This window comes from Loxodonta africana, chromosome 23 (genome assembly GCF_030014295.1).
Source record: "Loxodonta africana isolate mLoxAfr1 chromosome 23, mLoxAfr1.hap2, whole genome shotgun sequence".
NCBI classification, from domain to species: domain Eukaryota; kingdom Metazoa; phylum Chordata; class Mammalia; order Proboscidea; family Elephantidae; genus Loxodonta; species Loxodonta africana.
This window is the reverse complement of record NC_087364.1, coordinates 632,307-656,647: the sequence shown is the minus strand read 5'-3', so window position 1 is coordinate 656,647 and position 24,341 is coordinate 632,307. Positions and strand designations below refer to the sequence as shown.

The following is a 24,341-nucleotide window of genomic DNA, read 5'->3' as shown; positions in this document are numbered from 1 at the left end:
CATTTTCTTTATAGACTTTGTTATGCCAGTTGAGCTAGATGTCCCCTGAGACCATGGTCCCCAGAAGCTCAGTTCCTCAGGGCACTTGGATGTGTCTCTGAAGTTCCTATGACTTTGCCCTGGTGAAGTGGTGCTGCATTGTCTTACTCTTCACCAGAGTTACTACGTATCTACTATCTAGTTGGTGTTTTTCCCTCTCCACCCCCTCTCTTTTATTAATGTTGGTCATAAAGAGAATAGGAGACTTGAGAGAATGAAATGTGTCAAGGAGGACTTTTTTTTTTAATGAGACCTGAATATCCTGAATATCCACATTGAAAGGACCATTAAGAGAGTGTTGAAAGATACATGGAGGGAGAAAAGCAGGTGGCCCAGAGCACGGGTGGTGGGATAGCTTTCAGCAGGAGGAGCGATGCCATTTTCCCTGAAATCAGGGGGAGAGTGGGTGTAGGTGTGTTCATGCTGGTGGTTTAGTGGTGAGTAGTGAGGACGTTCTCCCCAGAAGTTCACTGTAAAGTAAAGGACTGGGCATAGGGACAGCATGGAGTTACTGAGGCAAACAGGAGACGTTTGAAGTAGTCCCTCTGAAGAACGAGAAAGAGAAGACTATTGCCCCACAGAAGGCTTGTTGAGCTGTTACATGGCTAGTTGTGATGGGAAACGTGGCTTTGCAGGTGTGCGGAAAGATCTGCCTTTGTGTGATTTCGGATGAGCTGGGGGCTAGCAATTCAGGGGTCGGTGCAGGGAAGGTGGGCAGTTGGTTTGATCTGGTGTTTGTTTTTCCAGGTAAGCATGATGGAAGGATAACAGAATAAGGGGTGGAGGCTAGTGTCTAAAGAGTGCGTGAGGTTTTTGGAACATGGAGTTGAAGCTTCCAAGGGAAGGACTGTGATGATGCCTATGTCTGTGTCTGTAATTCAGAAATGAAATCTGGGCTGGAGTTAACAAAGAGTTGAAGCTATGAGAAAGGACAAGATAACCCAGGGCCACTGTAGAGAGGTAAACGAGGTTCAAGGACAGAGTCCTTAGAGTCATCAAAACTAAGTATGGAGTAGACTGAAGGAATAATCAAGGAAGTACAAGAATTGGAGACCTGGGAAGGGACAGTGTCACAAAGTCCAAGAAAGAGTTTTAAGGTGGGAGTGGTCAGTTTATGTCAGAGAACTCAGAAAAAGTAAGCATTAAATTATTTTCCATTGCATTTGGTAGTTACATCATGGGAGACCTTGGCACAAGCATGTCAGTAAAATGGTGGGTGAACATGACTGCTATGTGTTTAGCAGGATGGCGTGGAGCAAAGCTCATGAACCTCGGAGGAAGGCTGGCAGATGCAAGTTCAAATCCCAGCCCCGCTGATTGTTGGGTGTGTCATCTAGGACATGTTATTTCCAATTTTTCAGTGGTGAAATTGGGATAATAAGATCTGCCTTAGATGGTTTTTAGGATTAAATGTGTATCAAGAGCCCAGTGCAGTGTTTGGTCTGAAGGTGCTGCTCACTGTGAATGTCTGTCTACTACTGTGTTGTTTTCAGTGGAGTCTCTGGGTGGCGCAAATGTTTAAGTTCTCAACTGCTAGCCTACAGGTTGTGGCTCAGACCCACCCAGAGGTGCCTCAGAAGTGAGGCCTGGTAATCTCTTTCCAAAAGATCGCGGTCTTGAAAACCCTATGGAGCACAGCTCTACTCTGCACACATAGGGCCGCCACGAGTATGCCTCATTTTGATGGCTACTAACAACAGCAAGTCGTTTTCATTGGAAGGGCCCAGATGATTACTTGTAGTTGGTTCTATCATATGGGTGACAAAAAGGTAAAATGACTTAGACTTTGTACTTCATGGGGTGTATGTTCAATGGTATAGATTTAATCCTGGGTCCTGAACTGAACATTTCAGAAAGAGCCTTGTTAATCTTTTTTTGTGTCAAACAAACACACCTCTGGGTAGTGGGCCTTCCTTTTATGAGCCCACCAGAAATAAAAGTAAAGCTTTAGTAAAATTATAGCCATGAGTGCTTTCACACCTGATAACCAGGACCAAAAAGGCTCCCTGAAACTCCCATGGCTGAGGCCATTATTTCTCCGTAAGTTGGAGCTAACGAGCAACGTGATGCCATCTCACATGTGTGGCTTCTCTTTTATGGTGCCATTAGAGGGCTTTTGCTCTCTTATCTCATCTGCTGTATCCGTTGGTAATCAGGATGTAATGTGGATGGTGGATGCCTAAGTGCTTTGGGACACATCGTGGCCCTGGGTAGGCCTGGTGTTGTGCAGCCACCTGGGCCTGCCTGCAGGTTTCTAGCCTGGCATTTCATAGCTAAGTTTACCTGAGTAACTGGAGCAGTGACCGGGCTCCTTAGGAGGCCTTTGCTTGACTTGTACTTGTTCCCTAAGAGGCTATCAGTGGAGATGGTGGTTCAGTGGTAGAATTCTCTCCTTCCATTCAGGAGACCCAGGTTCGATTCCCAGCCAGTTCACCTCACCAGCAGCCACCACCCGTCTGTCAGTGGAGGCTCACGTGTTGCTATGATGCTGAACAGGTTTCAGCAGAGCTTCCAGACTGAGGTGGACTAGGAAGAAGGGCCTGGTGATCTAATTTCAAAAATCGGCCCATGAATACCCTGCTGATCACAATGGTCCGGTCTGCAGCTGATCACGAGGATGGTGCAGGAGGGGCAGCTTTCTGCTCCATTGTGCATGGGGTTGTGGTGAGTCGGGGACAACCCCGATGGAGCTAACAACAACAAAAAGCTATCGACGCCTCTGCTGTTCTTCCTTCTGGGAGTTGTCCCTGGCCCCTTCTTGCACAGCCCATCCATGCATGCGTCTGGGCCAGGCTGGCCTCAGCATCTCTCCCAGGCAGCCACAGCCATTTCCTTTTTTCCTTTTTCTTAGGTTGAAACTGAGAAATGCAGCGTAGCGTCAGGTTAGGAGACAGTTAAACCTCACACTGCAAGTAGAACAGACACTTCTCTCTATCACAAGAGGTCATACAGGGAGAAGATACGATTTCAAGATGACATTATTTGGATCACTGGAAGTGGATGTTATCTATTTATTAAATGGAAGTTAGGGAAAATTTCTGGAATGTCAACCACCGCTCTGTCCTACGACAAACCACAGCACTTTCAGAAACAACACTACTTACATGGAGCTTTAGATCTCAGAGGGAAGCAGCTACACTGTTCTTTTCTGCTCCGGGGCATTTGGGACAGAATCTCAGTTAAACCAAGAAAAGCCAATTGCTTACTTATAATTTAGAAATTTCTCTTTGTAGAAACATGTTTGAGGTTGCCTTAAAATGTCCAAAAACTTACCATACATGACATAGAAAAATTAAGCAGAACCAGAATTAAAAGAAGCAGATAAATAAATTTTAGGCATGTGGAGTGAGTTGATCACGGTGTGTGAGCACTGAATTTACCTTTGAGCTTCCTGGTAGCTAATGCAAAAAAGGAAAATGTTTGGTTATAAGGACATGTACAAGCAGATCAGGAAAGAAAAATGTTCTGGAAAGAATTCTAGAGCCAGTCCCTTAGCTATTCACATGGGAGACATCAGAACACTCAATAGAAGACATCTTCGGGATTTTTTCTCTTTCTTTTGGAAAATAAATGTTCTTTAGAGGGACATTTCTTATCAGCCACCTAAAAATGTTGAAAATAAAACACTAAATCTCAGTGAGGACATTTCCAAAGTGGTGGTGGTATTGTTAACTGCCATCCAGTCAATTCCAACTCATGACAACCCCATGTGTGCAGAGTAGAGCTGCTCCATAGAGTTTTCAAGGCTGTGACCTTTTGGAAGCAGATTGCCAGGCCTGTCTTCCGAGGTGCCTCTGGGTGGGTTCAAACCACCAACCTCTTGGCTAGTAGTCAAGCACCTAACTGTTTGTGCCACTCAGAGATCCCTTTTCCAAAGTAGGCCAGGATAAAAATATGGTTCAAGCATCATGCTTTGGACACTCCATTAAGCAAGGAGAGCTCTCGGGCATTGAACGCTGATATTTAATGTGCCCCAGGGAGGAGAGCATTGCAGTCAGTGCCTGGTTGGATCTGAAATCATGTGGCTGAGGTGGCGAGCTTTCTTTTCTGATTAAAAAGGCTTGTGTGGCTGTGGCCAGTGGTGAGGAAGCCTGTGAAAAGCCACCATTCTCCTAAAGTACCTTTACGTTTGAACAGGCACGTGGAAGGTTAAAACTTTGTGGTTGGATTAATTAGGTCTTAACTGGATAAATTAACTCTTGCCTACAACTGCTTCAGTACTTCCAAATTTGGTTTCCCTTTTTTTCAGAAGTTACAGTAAGCAAAACATATAAAAGAAATGGGGAGGGAGGAGACGTTTATCTTCACCGCTGTTTAATCTTTTAAAACAACCCACTTGAGAGCTGGTGAGACTTGTAAGTGCAAGAGGACAGACTGTTGCTTATTTTCAAAGTGTGTTTATTCAGAATGGAAATATTTGTATGGAGATATTTCCTTATCAGTTATAGTGAAACTTGCTGGGGAAAACTGTTCAGTGGTCTAGTGGTACTTTTTGTTTCTGGAAATTTGGCTGAAGTCACTTCTTCTAGCCTCCTTCCCCAAACTTCCCATTTTTCAGGCTCACTTGGGGAGTACTTTGCTCTCCTTATCAGTTATAGTGAAACTTGCTGGGGAAAACTGTTCAGTGGTCTAGTGGTACTTTTTGTTTCTGGAAACTTGGCTGAAGTCACTTCTTCTAGCCTCCTTCCCCAAACTTCCCATTTTTCAGGCTCACTTGGGGAGTGCTTTGCTCAGGATTCAGGGAAGACAAGCTGGAGGGACTGTGAGCGCCCCCCTCCCCACCTATGGGTCATTTTGAGGTCATAAGTCGTGGTGCTAAGGATCAATGGCACGTGAGCACACACCCATCCACACCTCCCCCACCATCCAGGCCTCGGGTGTGCAGCCTGTGCCCTCCCCGGGGAAAACGACATCCCTGTTGTCCAAGCACTGTGAACCACCCATCGTCAGGCTTTGACACAAGTGAGAAATGGATGTTTCTCTATGTATATGCTGGTTTAAATTTACAGACTGTGTATTACCTTGATCACTGAGCACTAAGAGTGAAAGAGAACCTTTCTAGCTATCCGTCTTATCTTCCGAAGCCTTCATTTCTAGACTAGGCTTTGTCCCTTTGGGATCCAGACTGTGTGGAGAGAAGGGGCAGGGACAGGCTGCATCGGCAGGATGAGGTGATCCAAACATCTGTCTGGCTCTGCAGGGCGGATTCCTTATGCCCCAGACCAGTTAGACACACACACGTCTTGGATGAAAAGCCAGAAAGGGAGAAGAGGGACGTTGGAATACAGGACCCCTTCATCTCTGCTGGGGTCCCTGAGTGGTACAAATGGTTAGTGTGCTCAGCTGCTAACTGAAAGGTTGGAGGTTCAAGTTCACCCAGAGGCGCCTTGGAAGAAAGACTGCCGAGAGATCTGCCGGTGAAGAGCCGATGGAGCACAGCTCTGCTCGGACACACGTGGGCCTGCCATGAGTTCGAGTAGGCTCCACCGCGGCTGGCGTGTTGGTGGTTGTCGCTCTGCTTCCTTCACCTCCACTTCCGTTAGTTTCCTCAAACTGTCAGGTGTGTACGAAGCCTCGTGACCCAAGCAAATGGAGCGAGAGTGACAGCGGAGAGTTGCTCTAAGTAAATGGTCTCTAACTTTTCTACTGAATATGCTTTTGTAGGCAGTGTGGGAAAATGAGCTGCATTTAAACTTCCTGTTGCTCCTTTAAAAGCAAAATCATGCCTGAAGACGTGCCCCTTCTGCCTTGAACAGAAGCTCAGGCTTCTCCCTTAAGTCGCTCTGAATAAATCCGCCTGGAGTCGTGTGTGTAAATACGCAGGGTGGATATAGGAGATGTTAGCTTTGGGAGAGCAATTACCTTTTAATGCTTCGTTCTAGTTAATGGGTGAAACGAAAGTAAAAAGTCAGCTGGTCCTTTGTGAAGATTTTAGGGAGCAAAGTTCAGTGGGGGAAGCATGGCAGGATTGAACGCAGGAAAGAGAATGTGTCTTTCCCTTCTTGTGGTCATCAGCCATGGGAGACGGAAATCCCATGCGAATTTCCGTGGCAGAGATGAAAAGCTACTACATTTACTCTGAGTGGTGCTCCTGGCTGCTTTCTTTTGCCGAGGGTAAGTTGTTTGGTTTCATGAATTGCTGTACCTTGGTGGGTCCCTTGCAGGAAGTATATTTGAACATAGTCAAGACTCTGAATTGTGGTGGTGGCCATTTTCAGTTCTGTAGTTGGATCGTGCAACATGGAGATGATATATAGATTTCTTGTATCAAGCAAGTAAAGTGTTTTCATGAAATCACTCGTAATACATCTCTTGGGGTTTAGGAGGGCTCAGGGAGTGGAGATTAAGACTAAGTGTGTTTTTTGCCCCCAAATTACAAATTTATGTCATCAGTTACCAAAACCAAACGATCATCCTTTGGGTAGCAAGTGTAAGCTTCACGTCTTGGTCTAAACTTCAGAGGACAGATTTCACCAAGTACCAACCACCCCTGTCAAAACTGCAGTTGAACCAAGTCTTAGAAGAACTTGATATTGAAGGTCTACATTTGTAAATGCAAAACAAAATAAAACTTGTTGACTAGTAGCCCTTATTCCCTATTCAAAGTGATGCGCCATGCAACGTATCTGAAGACCCTCCTTCCTCCTACATTAACTGTGGATCAGATGACAGAAAGGTCCATTTGTAGTCGGCTTTCTTCCAGGGAGCTACAAATCCCCGTGACTCTTCATGTCAGCAGAGTCACCCAGGGCCATGGATGGGGCTGAGCAAGCCTCCTGTCTCGGGAGGGGGGGATTCTTTTATTAACTTTGAAATTCAGAAAATTTACTGGAGGGTGGTGAGGAGCACTGATTCCCTTATGGGCTGAACAAAAGTGACCGCAGTGACCGCAGTGATGGCGTAGTGACCGCAGTGACCGCAGTGATGGCGTAGTGACCGCAGTGATGGCGTAGTGACCGCAGTGACCGCAGTGATGGCGTAGTGACCGCAGTGATGGCGTAGTGACCGCAGTGACCGCAGTGATGGCGTAGTGACCGCAGTGACCGCAGTGATGGCGTAGTGACCGCAGTGACCGCAGTGATGGCGTAGTGACCGCAGTGACCGCAGTGATGGCGTAGTGACCGCAGTGATGGCGTAGTGACCGCAGTGACCGCAGTGATGGCGTAGTGACCGCAGTGATGGCGTAGTGACCGCAGTGACCGCAGTGATGGCGTAGTGACCGCAGTGATGGCGTAGTGACCGCAGTGACCGCAGTGATGGCGTAGTGACCGCAGTGACCGCAGTGATGGCGTAGTGACCGCAGTGACCGCAGTGATGGCGTAGTGACCGCAGTGACCGCAGTGATGGCGTAGTGACCACAGTGATGGCGTAGTGACCGCAGTGACCGCAGTGATGGCGTAGTGACCGCAGTGACCGCAGTGACCACCGGTGACCACAGTGGCACAGTGACAGCAGCGATGCATCAGGGACCATTTGCTAGAGGAGTGACACACTGGCCTCTTCTGGGGGCTGCGGGTTCTCTGGCACCTCATTCTAGCTCAGGTCGTTGAGAGCTGGGATCTGAAGGCTGGATGGGCTCTCTGAAGGGTGTCCTCACCAGTCCCATCCCGCAATGCTGGGCAGGAGGTCACACCTTGAGGACCGAGAGGCGGCCTTCAGGAATCTGTCAGTGAAACCTCTACACCAACAACACCAAGAAACGTGCCGTTAGCACGGGGCTGGGGAGGGGGCCTTGCAGCACCTGTGCCCCGAGATCTGAGTTGTTATCTCCTGAACTCGCCCAGTGTGAAATGCATACAGAGCTGCAGACTTTCTGTTTTGATTCTCATTCTTTGTCCCTTTTTTGTTTGATTTAATGTCCAAATTCCCCTCCTGGCTCTCTCAGAACTTCTGTCTCATGTGACAGAGAAATCTGACAGAGAATCGCTGTCGAAAGAGCCCGGAGGAGATACTGTTTTCCCCCATTTGGTTAAAAATAGTTGACTGGTAGAAGCTGAAATTGAGTCAGAGTGGCAAAACAGGGAAGTGAAAATAAACCTCTGGAAGTCCTGGATTTCAGAAACTGCAGCTCGTCATCTAGAGGCGCACAGAGAGCAGGGGAGAGGTGGGAGTCCCTGTATCGTTTTCTTATCACCAGGTAAGGAATATCAGAGTCTGTCAGTCGGAACGCAAGGCCAGGTTGCCATTCAAAATATGCTGTCAAATGTAACCTACTCTGCTGTCTTTTTTGAATTTGACATTTCAAAATTATGCTAAAGAGGTCATTTTAAGAAAATGTGTTCTTACTGTCTGTCTGCCCTTGGCTAGTATTTCCCATTCATCCAATCTACCACACTGAGCCTTTAGAAGGAGCACGCAAGGTATGTGTGAATGTGTTTTGAAATTGTGAAGTCTTAACACAAATGTAAGGAAGTACCCTAAGGTACCAAATTATTTGCCTGAGGGCTGAGGACCATGGTCTCGGGGGACATCTAGCTCAATTGTCATAATGTAGTTTATAAAGAAAATGTTCCTCATCCTACTTTGGTGAGTAACATCTGGGATCTTAAAAGCTTGTGAGTGGCCATCTAAGATAATGTCTACTGGTCCCACCCCGTCTGAAGCAAGGCAGAATGAGGAAAACCAAAGACAAGGGAAAGATTAGTCCAAAGAACTAATGAGCCACAACTACCACAGCCTCCACCCCACTGAGACCAGCACAACTAGATGGTGCCCAGCTTTGACCACTGACTGCTCTGACAGGCACAATAGCGGGTTCTGGACGGAGCTGGAGAAAAACGTAGAATAAAATTCTAACTCAGAAAAAAAGACCACACTTACTGGTCTGACAGACTGGAGAAACCCTGAAAATATGGCCCCCAGACATCCTTTTAACTCAGTACTAAAGGCAGTCCTGAGGTTCACCCTTTAGCCAAAGATTAGACAAGTCCATAAAACAATACTAAAGGGGCACACCAGCTCAGGGGCAAGGACAAGAAGGCAGGAGAGGACAGGAAAGGTGGTAATGGGAAACACAAGATCGAGAAGGGGAGAGTGTTGACACGTTGTGGGTTTGGCAACCAGTGTCACAAAACAATTCGTGTATTGTTTAATGAGAAACTAATTTCTCTCTGTAAACTTTCACCTAAAGCACGATAAGAAAAAAAGAAAAGTAGTTCTGGAAGGAAGTATTACAACGAATACCACTACGATTAGCAGTACTGTTTGTTGTTGTTAATATAGCTGGTCTCTGAGAGGCGAAATAAATTGAAACAATACAGCCAAAGAGGGTGATAGGACTCACCCAAACAACACTGACGCTTTTACACAATTAGTTGAAGTCCGGCTGCCTGCAGTATATTTTTGTTCTTCAGAGAAGATAAACAGGGATGGGCATAAAAAGATTGTTCTGAATTAAAAAAAAAAAAAAAGTATCTAGAAGGATGTGGCAGGAAAATAGAAGGGCGGGGAACCTTGTGCTCAGAGAGGTGTGCACGGCTCCCTTCTGGGCGGAGTGGACATTCTGCGACTGTTTGCTGGCACTAACCAGTTTGTTATGATTCAGAGGGAACAGGAATGACACCTGATAGCACATAGGCTGTTTGCTATGTGGGTATGGCTACTTCTGACCAGGCTGCAGGATTCTTTTTATATTCTTTATCTACAGTGTTCATTTTCTTTTTCTAATATTATGTAGAGAACAGAAAAGGTTGTAAAGTACCTTTGGGGCGTGGCGCTATCATAAAAATGTGTGTCTAAAATACACAAGAGAATCAGAAAGGAAAGCAGTGGTGAAGGCCAAATATTTACTTCTGGGGCCTTGGAGCAGGAGGTAGGACATCTTACAGCCTCTACAGATGTGTGCAAGCTCCTGCGTAACGAGTACCTTTGCTCGTGCGTGCACCACGCACTGTGACAGGTTAAGAGAGCAAGCAGAAGCTGCTTCCGCGGTAACGCTATGGAGGAGGTGTCTCAGTCAAGCAGGACGTACAAACTAAACTTCTGACGTCCTTTCTTAACTCTTAGACTCTGCCCTGGGTATTGTAGAGTCCACTTTGTTGTTGTCGCTTGCTGTCGAGTCGGCTCCAACTCACGGCAGCCTTACGTTTAACAGAACAAAATGTTGCCCGGTGCTGTGCTGACTTCATGATCCTGGATGGCAGAGTCCATTCTTGCAGTTGTTGTGTAGTGTCTTGCAACCTGGGGGGCTCAGCTTCCAGCACTGTATCAGACAATATTCTGTTGTGACCCATAGGGTTTTCATTGGCTAATTTTCATAAGTAGATCACCAGGCTTTTCTTCTGAGGTACCTCTGCATGGACTAGAACCACCAGCTTTTCTGACAGTAGCCGAGCACGTTAACTGTTGCACCACCAGGGACTCTACAGATACGTACATAGCCATATTTCCTAGAAACCAAGGCATATTTAAGAACATATCTAAACCTGACTTGTTTTCCTTGCATACTGTAAGGTCAAACACAAATACACCCGAACTTACCCTCCTGGCGATGTGTCACACAAGAAAGTCATGTTCCTCTCGGACAGAGCCGCCATTGTCTTAGGACGTGTTCCCGCTGCTGCTCCTTTGAGTTTGTGATAGTGTGCTCGTCATGATCCCAGGTGGTAGTGAGTCTGCTTCCTGTGCGTGGATTTACCTTTTGGAAGTAAGCACAAGTCATTGGAAGTTTAGTGTTGAACTGGTTAGTTGACCAATTGAGTAGTAATGTTAAAGATAATTTCTCAGTTGGTCTCATTTTTTTTTAATGAAACCAATATAAAATATTTTAGTTGGGGAGGGGTAAACTTGGCACTTATTTAATTTCCCCCTCCCCTCAATATTTTGCAGCCACTTAGTTAATGGGTTTTTTTTCCTTGTTGTGCTTTAGCGAAGGTTTACAGAGCAAATTAGTTTCTCATTAAACAATTAATACACAAATTGTTTGTGACATTGATTGCCAATCCTATGATGTGTCAACACTCTCCCCCATTTCCATTCGTCCTTTTTTCCAGCTTTCCTGTCCCCTCTTGCCTTCTCATCCTTGCACCTGGGCTGCTGTGCCCATTTAGTCTCATATACATGGTTGAGCTACCTGTATTATTGTTTGTTTCATGGACGTGTCTAATCTTTGGCTGAAGGGTGAACCTCAGGAGTGACTTCAGTATTGAGTTAAAAGGGTGTCGGGGGCCATACTCTGAGGCTTTCTGCAGTCTCTGTTAGATCAGTAAGTCTGGTCTTTGTTTGTGTGAGTTAGAATTTTGTTCTACATTTTTCTCCAGCTCTTTCCTGGACCCTCTGTTGTGATCCCTGTCAGAGCAGTCAGTAGTGGTAGCTGGGCACCATCTAATTGTGGTGCCCAGTCTGGTGGCGTTTCATTAGTTGGGTTCCATTAGTCCTTTGGACTAATCTTTCCCTTGTGTCTTTGGTTTTCTTCATTCTCCCTTGTCCCAGACAGGGTGGGACCAGTAGACATTATCTTAGATGGCTACTCATAAGCTTTTAAGACCCCAGGCACTACTCATCAAAGTAGGCTGTAGAGCATTTTCCTCATAAACTATGTTATGCTGATTGAGCTAGATGCCCCCAGCCCAGTAACTCGATCCGTGTGGGAGTTTGGATGTGTCTATTTTTTTTATGACTTTGCCTTGGTAAAGTTGTGCTGACTTGCCTAGTATTGTGTACTGTCTTACCCCTCACCAAAGTTACCACTTATCTGCTGTCTAGTTGTTTTCCCCTCTCTACCCCTCCTTTCCCTCATACCCATCAAAAGCTGTTTCTTTCTGTGTGTAAATCCTTTCATGAGTTTGTATAATAGTCATCTCATACAATATTTGTTCTTTTGTGATTGACTTATTTCACTCAGCATAATGTCCTCCAGATTTATCCATGTTGTGAGATGTTTCTCAAATTTCTTATTGTTCTTTATTGTTGCGTAGTATTCCATACGTACCATAGTTTTATCCATTCATCTGTTGTTGGGTGCTTAGGCTGTTTTCATCTTTTTTGCTCTAATGGATAATGCTGCAGTGAACATGGGTGTGCATGTATCTATACATGTGATGGCTCTTATTTCTCTAGGATATATTCCTAGGATGGGATTGCTGGATCATATGGTATGCCTATTTCTAGTTTTTTAAGGAAGCACCATATCATTTTCCAAAATGGTTGTACCATTTTGCATTCCCACCAGCCTTGCATAAGGGTTCCAATCTCCCTGCAGCCTCTCCAACATTTGTTATTTTCTGATTTGTGCCAGTAATGCCAGGGTAAGATGGTATCTCCTTGTAGTTTTGATTTGCATTTCTGTAATGGCTAGTGATCATGAGCATTTCTTCATGTGTCTGTTAGCCACCTGAATGTCTTCTGTGAAGTGTCCATTCATACCTTTGCCCATTTTTTAATTGGATCGTTTGTCTTTTTGTTGTAAAGGTGTTGGATTTTCCTATTGATTTTAGAGACTAGACCTTTATTGGATATGCATAGCCATTTTTTTCCCCTAATCTGCAGGTTCTGTTTTTATTCTTTTGGTGAAGTCTTTTGATGAGCAAAAGTGTTTAATTTTTAGAAGATCCCAGTTATCTAGCTTATCTTCTGGTGTTTTGTGTATTGTTAGTTATGGTTTGTATAATGTTAATAGTGTGTATTAGGGCCTCTAGTATTGACCCTGTTTTTTTTCCATGATCTTAATAGTTTTTGGTTTTATATTTAGGCCTTTGACCCATTTCGAATTAGTTTTTGTGCTTGGCGTGAAGTATGGGTCCTGTTTCATTTTTTTTTTTTAACAGATGGACCTCAGTTTTGCCAGCACCATTTGTTAAGTAGACTGTCTTTTCCACATTTAATGCATTTTGGGCCGTTGTTGAAGATCAAGTGACCTTACGTGGATGGATTTACATCTGGGTTCTCCATTCTGTTCCATTGGTCAATGTGTCTGTCGTTGTACCAGTACCAGGCTGTTTTGACTACCGTAGCTGTATGGTAGGTTCTGAGGTCAGGTAGTGGGAGGCCTCCTACTTTGTTTTTCTTCTTTAAAAATGCTTTATTTATCCAGGGCCTCTTTCCTTTCCATATAAAGTTAATGATTAGTTTTTCTATCTCTAATCAATGATTTTTTTATTGCATCAGAGCTGATATATTCCTTTGAAATCAATAAAACAGCTGACTCACTAGTAAGTTCACTTAAATTATGACTTTAAAAGTGCTGGCTTTTTAATTATATTTGATCTCTGAGCAAGACAAAAGGACAATGCTTTCAACAATTTGTGTTTGCCTTTTGTGGCTGTTTACAAAGATATCAGATCCTGGGGCAGATCTTAAAATGTTTGAAATGGCAGTCATTGGTTTGTTCTTTAGCAAGCAGGTGCCAGGCATCTTGCCCAAATTCAGGTGCCTAAAGATGAGTTAAGTGTCTGCTGTGAGCACTGTGACCTTTTAAAAAACTATCTGTATGGGATCAGATTGACAACAGCAACTTGAAAGGTTAGATAGGAAGCTTAGGGGACAGGGAGTTTATGTCGGGGGGGTGAACAATTTGGAAAAGGAGGGGGAGAACAGTTGCACAACTGAAGAATGTCATCAGCGTCACTGAGCTGTTCATCTAGAAGTTGTTGAATTAGTGTATGTTTTCCATATAGATTTTCTTTTTTAATTGTGCTTCAGTTGAAGGTTTGCAGAGCAAGTTATTTTCCCACACAGTAGTTTCTACAGAAATTGTTCCGTGACATTTGTTGTGTTCTCTGAAGTGTCAGCACTCTCCCTATCATCACCCTGAGTTCCTCATTTCCATTCGTCCAGATTTCCTGCCTTCTCATCTTCGCTTTGGGTGGATGTTGTCCTTTTGGTCTCATGTAGATGATTGTTCTAAGGAGCACTTTCCTCACATGTGTTATTGTTTATTTATAGGCCTGTCTATTATTTGGCTGAAAAGTGATCTCTGAAAATGGTTTCAGTTCCAAGTTAGAAGGGTGTCCAGAGGCCATAGTCTTAAGGGTTCCTTCAGTTTCTCTCAGACCAGTAAATCTGGTCTTTTTTATGAATTTGAATTTTGTTCTACATTTTCTCCTGCACTCTAACGGGGACCTTCTTTTGTGATCCTGGTCAGAGTGGTCAGTAGTGGTAGCCGGGTACCATCTAGTTCTTCTGGCCTCAGGCTGGTGGAGGCTGTGTTCTTGGTGGTTTGTTAGTCCTTTGGACTAACTGTTTCCTTGAGTCTTCTATTGTCTTCATTCTCCTTTGCTCCAGATGAAAAGAGACCAATACTTGTATCTTAGATGGCCACTTGCAAGCTTTTAATACCCCAGACACTACTCACCAAAGTGGGATGTAGAACATTTTCTTTATGAACTGTATTATGCCAGTTGGCCTAGATGTCCCCCAAGACTACAGTCCTTAGCCTTCAAGCCCAGTGACTCAGTCCTGCAAGGTGTTTGGTCATGTCTAGGTTGTTTCCATGACTGTGCCCCCGTGCCCTCTATTATATATATGAATATATACGTAGCACATACAAATATGTTTGTAAAAGTATCCATAGCCAAACCTATATATGCACGTGGGTGTAGTCCCATACACCTTCCCACATCTATTCAGCATACATATCTACTGTGTGTCGCTCATAACTTATTGTTCATTGTTACTGTTTGCCATGGATTGAGTTGTATCCCCACAAAATATGTGTCAGCTTGGTTAGGCTGTGATTCCCCGTATTGTGTGGTTGTCCTCCATTTTGTAATTTTCCTATGTGTTATAAATCATAATCTATGCCTGTGGTTAAAGAGGATTAGGGTGGGATGTCACACCCTTGCTTTGGTTGCAATCCCTGATCCAATGTAAAGGGAGTTTCCCTGGAATGTGGCCTACACCACCTTTTATCTTACAAGAGGTAAAGGGAAGCAAGCAGAGAGTTGGGGACCTTATACTACCAAGAAGGCAGTACTGGGAGAAGAGTGTGTCCTTTAAACCCAGGGTTCCTATGCCTGAGAAGTTCCTAGACCATGGGAAGATTGATGACAAAGACCTTCCTCCAGAGCCAACAGAGAGAGAAAGCCTTCCCCTGGAGCTGGCACCCTGAATTTGGACTTCTAGCGTACTAGACTGTGAGGGAATAAATTTCTCTGTTAAAGCCATCCACTTGTGATATTTCTGTTCTAGCAGCACTAGATGACCAAGACACTGTTGTTGTAGGATTATATATGTTCTTAGCTTATGGGTGCTGGCAGAGCGAGGGCAGAGGAGGGCCGATGTGAGAGAGACTCTAAGGGCAGGATGAACAGAGGTGGGTGATGTTGGGATGGGAAGCCATCACAGATGGCTCCAGATGTCTAGTTTGGGATTTGGGGGTGGGCGGCAGGGCCATTTATTAAGACAGACAACAAAGGGGAGGAGGAGATGTGGTGATCGAGTCCCTATTTAGATCCGAAAATGCTTGTAAGAGTTGGAAATGTAAGTCCTGAATGGGTTAAAGATTCAGCTTCTTTAATGACATTACAAATAGGTTGGAAACTTACTTTGGTTTAAAAAATGTGCTTACGCTCCTGAATAAGGTGTTTAGTCCCTGGCTGGCTCCGAAGGTTAAGTGCGTGACTACCAGTGGAAAGATTGACTGGCAGTTTGAACCCACTCAGAGGTGCCCCAGAAAACAGGCCTGGCTGTATGCGTCCGAAAGGTCAGAGCCTCGAAAACCTCATGGAGCGGTTCTGCTCTGCACACACGGGGTTGCTACGGGTCAGAGTAGACGCAACGGCAACTAACACCACCACTTAGGATATAACAGTCATGTGTCTACTGCGGAGCCCTGGTGGCACAGTGGCTAAGAACTCAGCTGCTAACCGAAAGGTTGGCAGTTCGAATCTACCAGCCACTCCTTGAGAGCCTTATGGAGCAGTTCTACTCTGCACACATGGGGTCGCCATGAGCTGGAATAGATATTAGTGGTATCTAACAACAAGTTCAGAAAGTTAAAAACAATAAATTCACCTTTTTTCATTCCACTGACCAGACAAGTGGCTGCTTTAATAGCCCCCAGCTCAGTGATTGACAGAAACCCCCAGGCTTTCGCTCCTGAATCTCTTTGGTGGTCGTCACTTCAGCATCCTTCATCCGGGGAAGTAAACAATGCTATAAAATTACAGGGTCTTCTGTGGGGCAACCATTCTTTTTCCTGAAGAGCGTGATCAGGGAAAAGGTTTGGCTGTCTCCCTCAAGTGGGTTCACAGATTAGGGATCACAGGATCACACACCGTTCAGATGGAATGTGAATCCAGGTGTCGCAGAGGTTACAGGAGGGGCTACCCCTCACTCTCTGTGTGCACCTAGGTAGGGTGCCAGCCTCTCTCTTACATCCATAAATGGTGTAATACCACCTTCCTTGTGGGCTTGTTGCAGTGCCCTCCAGGTATTCGTTCAAGGACAGTCTTAGTTGTGCCTCTGCCACTGTCTGCTCTCTGGTTGTATTTTTTTCCATTTGATGTAATATGGTCTGACGTATATTTAACTTTTTTGTCTATTCTCTTCCCACCCCTCCCTCCTATGATGTAGCCTGGGAGGAGCAGGGAGCTTTGTTTACCGGCTCACTGCTATGTCCCCATCACTCTATGCCAAGCCCACATTCTCTATATAAAACCCAAAACCAAACCTGTTGCCATTGACTCAATTCCCACTTACAACAACCCTTTAGGACAGAGTAGAACTGCCCCCATAGAGTTTCCAGGGAGCAGCTGGTGAATTCAAACTGCTATCTTTTGGTTAGCAGCTGAGCTCTTAGCCACTGCGCCACCAGGGCCCCACATTCTCTTTATACATCAATTTATTTTATCCTCATAACAACCCAGTGGGTGCCACCCCTACTCCCATTTTACTGATAAGCTAACAGAGGCACAGGGTGGTAGCTAACTTGCCCGAGGGCACACAGCTGAGTCCAGCAGAATTGGAACTTAAACTGGAGCTCTAAAGTCTGTGCTCTTAAACATTACTGTTTGTCGAATGTATGACTGAACGAACGAGTGAATGAAAAAATGCATGTAAAAGCTTTGAGTAGTGCCTAACTATTCTGAGTGTTCATAAATGCTAGCATTGCTGTTTATTGGCTTTGTTGTTGTTGTATTTCTGAGCCCAGGTCAACCTTGTTTTTTGTCTGAGATTCTAGCTGCCACGTTGTTGCTGGTAAAATACAAAAGATGTCCCCTTTCAGGGGACCTGCCCCACCTCTTCTGATAGGAGGTGGCTATGTAACTGTTGAAGTAGATTAAAATTCCCCTGGTCTAATGTGAGGTTATCTCAGTTCAGATCCTTTCTAGTCTGCCTCACCTTTGAAAGGTAACTCCCCTCATTGGTGCCCTGTGTAGGCTGGTTGTTAATTGCAGTCCAGTCGGCTCTGACTCGAGGCAACCTTACATATAACAGAACGAAACGTCGCCCAGTCCTGCTCCATCCTCACAGTCCTTGGTACGTTTGAGCCCGTTGTTGCAGCCCCGTAGCAATCCACACAGGAGAAGACAAGGGGGCGTCCAGGAAAGAGCAGCCTCCTGGTCCCTGCGCTGGTGAGCCCCAGCCCAGGCAAGACTGTGTTGTATTTTCTAATCCTCTTGTTCACCAGGGAGACGGAGGGAGGAGTGGACAAAGGCTCAGCTTCTAATCTGTCCCTTCTTGCCCGTGCTCTCATTGTTTCCTCCGCATTGTGGCGTTTGTGGTGTTGGGTTAGTGATTTGTCGGGGCAGTAGATAGTCATGGCCTGGAAGCCCTGCCAATTCTGAGTACACAGGATGTGAAGTGATCCCTCAGTGATGGTGGCAACTTCCCGGGGGCCCTTCAGGGAACGTGAATTCATGTGAATTTTCTACACGCTGCTGAATCCAGCCACACAGCTTCACTTCTCTCCCCCACGCTGGTGCCACAGTTGTTTTTCTTAAGCAGATCAGAGCACCAGACCGTCTTCCCCAGCTGCTATCACGGAGTGTTTGCTATTTTCTCCTCCCAGCTGGAAACCCTGGGGGCTGCCCTCTGGGTCTCCCTTGGCCTTCCCCAGCCTAATCCGTCTCCTCTTTGCTCCCCAAGGTTGATTCAGGCCCCTCCTTGTCTCTTAATAATTAGAACAAAAGTTAATAATTTTTAAAAATAAAATATATTAGCTTTAGAAAATACAAGTGGAATTTTTTAAAAAGTACCCATAATCCACCAGCCATAGATAATTACTGGTAATATTTGAGGTGTGTCCTTCCGGTCCTTCTTCCTTTGTGTGCATGGCAAAACTATGATCAAACCCAATACAATTTGATGTTAGGATTTTTTCCTGCTTACCATATATCATGTTTCCCAGAATATAAAAAAAAAAAAAAAAAACTTTTAAATGAGTGTATAATATTCTCTCAGAGTAGGCCTTCCTGTTTCTGGTTTCCATACCCCTCTACTTTTTTAGCTGCAAACGTGACTACATCAGTCTGCAGTGCAGAGCCCCCCAGCATCAGGTCCAGGCTCCTTAGCAGAGCCGCACGGCTGTGATCAGGTGCCTGCCTGCCTCTCGTCTCTTCCTGTGTGCCCTGCAGCCTAGCCGCGCTGGCCCCTTTGCAATGCCCCAAACACAGGGTTCTTTTTCATGCTTCCGAGGCTTTACACAGCTGAACCTTCTGCCTGGAATCTTTAACTGCCTTCTCTCTCTTACCAAGCCCCCCCCCCCCCCGCCCCAATTCATGTACAGACCTTCAGAATTCATCCTTGGAACCCTAGCTCAGCCTGAGTGAGGACCTTTAAAAGCTCAGATGGGATCTGGGGCTTGAACACACATCTTTAGGATCCTAGCATTGTGTGCTTTTTCCGTGATGATGCTACTCGGGGTGTCCTGTTACTGGCATAAATTGGCATAAATTGAATCTTCCAAGCAGTAGATTGTTGGCACTGATAGGAAATTTTGACATCATCTTGTCCGTCACCTTTCAGTTGAGGAAACTGAGGCTCAGAGTTCAAATGACTTGACCCGGCTCAGTAGATAGATACAGAATCCAGAATTCCCATTTCATAGGCATACAGAGAACACTACACCCAACAGCAGCCAAGTATATTTTCATTTCTAGTGCACATGGAACATTCTCTAGAATAGACCACACATTAGGTCATGAAGCAAGCCTTAGCAGAATCCAAAACATGGAAATATTACAAAGCATCTTCTCTGACCACAAGGCCATAAAAGTGGAAATCAGTAACAGAAAAAACAAGGAAAAGAAATCAAACACTTGGAAACTGAACAATACCCTGCTCAAAAAAGATTGGATTATAGAAGACATTAGGGATAGAATAAAGAAATTCATAGAATCCAACGAGAATGAAAACACTTCCTATCAGAAGCTTTGGGACACAGTGAAAGTAGTCCCCAGAGGTCAATTTATATCAGTAAATGCACACATTCGAAAAGAAGAAAGGGCCAAAATCAAAGAATTATCCCTACAACTTGAGCAAATAGAAAGAGAGCAACAACAGAATTGCCATTTCCAGGTCAGAAGCTGAGATCGCTGTGGGTCATGTTTTACTTCTCTGCACTTTCCTAAATCCAGAGAGCAAAAAATGCCAGTTGGTGACTTCCAGATTAGTGCTGTTAGCTTTCGCCTTCAGGGAAGAAAGAGTAGAGGAGAAGCTAGTACAGACGTCTGGTAACAGTGTTTTGGCCATTACTCCCCACTCTGAGTTTTGTCTGGAGCCCCCAGGTCATTGCCAGCCAGGCAGCAAGAAAAAGGCATCACTGACCCTTTTGTCTCTGCCTCTCATTTTTAATTCAGGCCCTCGCCCTGGTGGTACAGTGGTAAAGAGCTTGGCTGCTCACCAAAAGGTCAACAGTTCGAATCTACCAGCCACTCCTTGGAAACCCTATGGGTCAGTTCTACTCCGTCCTGTAGGGTCAACTCAACGCAACAGGTTTAATCATCTCTTAGGAGTCCCTGCGTAGCACAAACGGTTAAGCACTTACTTGGCTACTAATGGAAAGGTTGACAGTTTGAATCCACCTGGAGGCACCGCAGAAGAAAGGCCTGGTGATCTACGTCTGAAAAATCAGCCATCGAAAGCCCTGTGGGGCGCAGTTCTGCTGTGACACGCACAGGGTCGTCATGAGTTGGAATCAGCTTGACGGCAATGGTTTTTTTTTTTGGCTTTAACAAAGAGAAGTTTATTTCTTCACAGTAAAGTAGTCTAAAACTTCAAATTCAGGGCGTCAGCTCCAGGGGAAGGCTTTCTCTTTCTGTCGGCCTTCTCATCAGCGGTCCCCCAGACTAGGAGCTTCTCTGCACAGGGACCTTGGGCCCAAAGGACGCACTCTGCTCCCTGCACTGCTTTCTTGGTGGTATGAGGTCCCCCAGTCTCTGCCTGCCTCCCTTTCCTTTTTATCTCTCTCTCTTTTTTTTTTTTCTAATTTTTATTGTGCTTTAAGTGAAAGTTTACAAATCAAGTCAGTCTCTCATACAAAAATTTATATACAGCTTGCTACATACTCCTAATTGTTTTCCCCCTAGTGAGACAGCCCACTCCTTCCCTCCGCTCTCTCTTTTTGTGTCCATTTGGCCAACTTCTAACCCCCTCTGCCCTCTCATCTCCCCTCCAGTTATGAGAAACCAACATAGTCTCAAGTGTCTACTTGATCCAAGAAGCTCATCCTTCACCAGCATCTTTTTCTATCCCATTGTCCAGTCCAATCCCAGTCTGAGGAGTTGGCTTTGGGAATGGTTCCTGCCTTGGGCTAACAGAAGGTCTGGGGACCATGACCACCAGGACCCTCCCTCCCCCATCTGGTAACCATCAAAGAATATTTTCTTCTCTGTTTAAACTATTTCTCAAGTTCTTATGATAGTGGTCTTATACAATATTTGTCCTTTTGCAAGTGACTAATTTCACTCAGCATAATGCCTTCCAGGTTCCTCCATGTTATGAAATGTTTCACAGATTCCTCACTGTTCTTTATCAATGCATAGTATTCCACTGTGTGAATATACCATAATTTATTCATCCATTGAGGGGCACCTTGGTCGCTTCCATCTTTTTGCTGTTGTAAACAGTGCTGCAATGAACATGGGTGTGCATATATCTGTTCGCGTAAAGGCTCTTATTTCTCTAGGATATATTCCAAGGAGTGGGATTGCTGGATCGTATGGGAGTTCTATTTCTAGCTTTTTAAGGAAGTGCCTAATCAATTTCCAAAGTGATTGTACCATTTTACATTCCCACCAGCAGTGTGTAAGTGTTCCAGTCTCTCCACAGCCTCTCCAACATTTATTATTTTGTGTTTTTTGGATTAATGCCAGCCTTGTTGGACTGAGATGGAATCTCATCGTAGTTTTGATTTCCTTTTCTCTGATGGCTAATGATTGTGAACATTTCCTCATGTATCTGGTAGCTACCTGAATGTCTTCTTTAGTGAAGTGTCTGTTCATATCTTTTGCCCATTTTTAAATTGGGATATTTGTCTTTTTGCAGTTGAGTTTTTGAAGTATCATGTAGATTTTAGAGATCAGGTGCTGATTGGAAATGTCATAGCTAAAAACTTTTTCCCAGTCTTTTTTGTGCATGGTGTAAGGTATGGGTCTTGTTTCATTTTTTTGCGGATGGATGTCCAGATATGCCAGCACCATTTGTTAAAAAGACTGTCTTTTCCCCATTTAACTAATTTGGGGCCTTTGTCAAATATCATCTGCTCATATGTGGATGGATTTACGTCTGGTTTCTCAATTCTGTTCTGTTGGTCTATGTATCTGTTGTTGTACCAGTACCAGGCTGTTTTGACAACTATGGCCATATAATAGGTTCTAAAATCAGGTAGAGTGAGGCCTCACACTTTGTTCTTCTTTTTCAGGAGTGCTTATCCGGGGCCTCTTTCCCTTCCATATGAAGTTGGTGATTTGTTTCTCCATCTCATTACAGAATGTTGTTTGAATTTAGATCGGAATTGCACTAAATGTATAGATCGCTTTTGGTATGTTTTTCCACTTACGTAGGTCTCTTTTGGTTTCTTGCACAAGTGTTTTGTAGTTTTCTTTGTATAAGTCTTTTACATCTCTGGTAAGACTTATTCCTAAGTATTTTATCTTCTTGGGGGCTACTGTAAATGGTATTAATTTGGTGATTTCCTCTTCGATGTTCTTTTTGTTGGTGTAGAGGAGTCCGACTGATTTTTGTATGTTTTTCTTGTACCCTGATACTCTACTGAACTCTTCTATTAGTTTCAGTAGTTTTCTTGATGATCATTTAGGGCTTTCTGTGTATAAGATCAAGTCGTCTGCAAATAGAGATACTTTTACTTCTTCCTTGCCAATCTGGATGCCCTTTATTTCTTTATCTAGCCTAATTGCTCTGGCTAGGACCTTCAGCACAATGTTGAATAAGGGTGGTGATAAAGGGCATCCTTGTCTGGTTCCCAGTCTCAAGGGGAATGCTTTCAGGCTCTCTCCATTTAGGATGATGTTGGCCTTTGGCCAGTGGTTTATCAATTTTGTTGATTTTTTTCAAAGAACCAGCTTTTGGTCTTGTTAATTCTTTCACTTGTTTTTCTGTTTTCTATTTCATTTAGTTCTGCTCTAGTTTTTATTGTTTTCTTGTGGTGTCTGAGGGTTTCTTTTGTTGCTCTCTTTCTGTTTGTTCTAGTTGTAGGGATAATGCTTTGATTTTGGCCCTTTCTTCTTTTTGGATGTGTGCATTTATTGATATAAATTGGCCTTTGAGCACTGCTTTCACTGTGTCCCAAAGGTTCTGATAGGAAGTGTTTTCATTCTCATTGGATTCTATGAATTTCTTTATTCCATCCTTAATGTCTTCTATAATCCAGTCCTTTTTGAGCAAGGTATTATTCAGTTTCCAAGTGTTTGATTTCTTTTCCCTGCTTTTTCTGTTAACGGATTTCTACTTTTATGGCCTTGTGGTCAAAGAAGATGCTTTGTAATATTTCCGTGTTTTGGATTCTGCTAAGGCTTGCTTTATGACCTAATATGTGGTCTATTCTAGAGAATGTTCCCTGTGCACTAGGAAAGAAAGTATACTTGGCTGCTGTCGGATGGAGTGTTCTGTATACATCTATGAGGTCAAGTTGGCTGATTGTGGTATGTAGATCTTCCGTGTCTTTATTGAGCTTCTTTCCGGATGTCCTGTTCTTCACCAAAAGTGGTGTGTTGAAGTCTCCTCCTATTATTATTTTGGAGCTATCTATCTCACTTTTCAATGCTGATAGAGTTTGTTTTATGTACCTTGCAGCCCTGTCATTGGGTACATAAATATTTAATATGGTTATATCCTCCTGGTATACCCAAAAACCAAACCCAGTGCTGTCAAGTCGATTCTGACTCATAGCGACCCTATAGGACAGAGTAGAACTGCCCCATAGAGTTTCCAAGGAGCACCTGGTGGATTTGAACTGCTGACCTCTTGGTTAGCGTCGTAGTACTTAACTACTACGCCATCAGGGTTTTCCCTCCTGGTATATTGTCCCTTTAATCATTATATAGTGTCCTTCCATATCCTTTATGATGGATTTAATTTTAAAGTCTATTTTGTCAGAAATTAATATTGCCACTCCTGCTCTTTTTTGATTGTTGTTTGCTTGATATATTTTTTTCCATCCTTTGAGTTTTAGTTTGTGTCTCTAAGGTGTGTCTCTTGTAGGCAGCATATAGACAGATCATGTTTTTTAATTCTTTCTGCCACTCTCTCTCTCTTTATTGGTGCATTTAGTCCATTAACATCAGCGTAATTATGGATAGGTACGAATTTAGTGCTATCATTTTGATGTCTTTTTTTTGTGTGTTGTTGACAGTTTCTTTTTCCCACTTAATTTTATGTGCTGAGTAGATTATCTTTACATATTGTCTTTTCCTCATATTCGTTGTTGATTTTGTTTCTGCTGAGTCTCTATTTTTTTCTTGTATTTTATTTTGATATGCAGGGTAGTTTGTCTCCTTTGTGGTTACCTTATTATTTACCCCTATTTTTCTAAATTTAAACCTAACTTTTATTTCTTTGTATCACCTTGTCTTCTCCATGTAGAAGATCTATGACTACATTTCTTAGTCTCTCTTTATTGTTTTAATGTTGTCTCCTTTTATGTAATAACATCACTGTTTCCCTGTTTTGAGTGTTTTTTTAATCTTGATTTATTTTTGTGATTTCCGTATCTGGGTTGACATCCGATTGCTCTGCCCAGTGTTCTAGTCTTGGGTTGATACCTGATATTATTGATTTTCTAACCAAAGAACTCCCTTTAGTATTCCTTGTAGTTTTGGTTTGGTTTTTATGAATTCCCTAAACTTCTGTTTATCTGGAAATGTCTTAATTTCACCTTCATATCTGAGACACAGTTTTGCTGG

At 44.0% G+C, this 24,341-nt stretch overlaps 1 protein-coding gene across 8 annotated transcripts in view; it reads left to right on the top strand.

The window, feature by feature from the left end:
* The window catches only part of MCF2L (MCF.2 cell line derived transforming sequence like), a 337,829-nt gene that overhangs the window by 133,018 nt on the left and 180,470 nt on the right, over positions 1-24,341 (top strand). Inside the window, exon 1 of one of the 8 annotated variants that reach the window (XM_023553209.2) lies at positions 5,842-6,153. The exons of 5 other annotated variants lie outside the window; for them this stretch is intronic. In XM_023553209.2, coding sequence (XP_023408977.1) covers positions 6,057-6,153 — 97 coding nt within the window. In that variant the 5' untranslated portion in view covers positions 5,842-6,056. Of the gene's footprint in view, positions 1-5,841; positions 6,154-7,935; positions 8,177-24,341 lie in introns of those variants that run through there. 2 more of the 8 variants (XM_064275210.1, XM_023553212.2) reach the window with 2 other exon arrangements.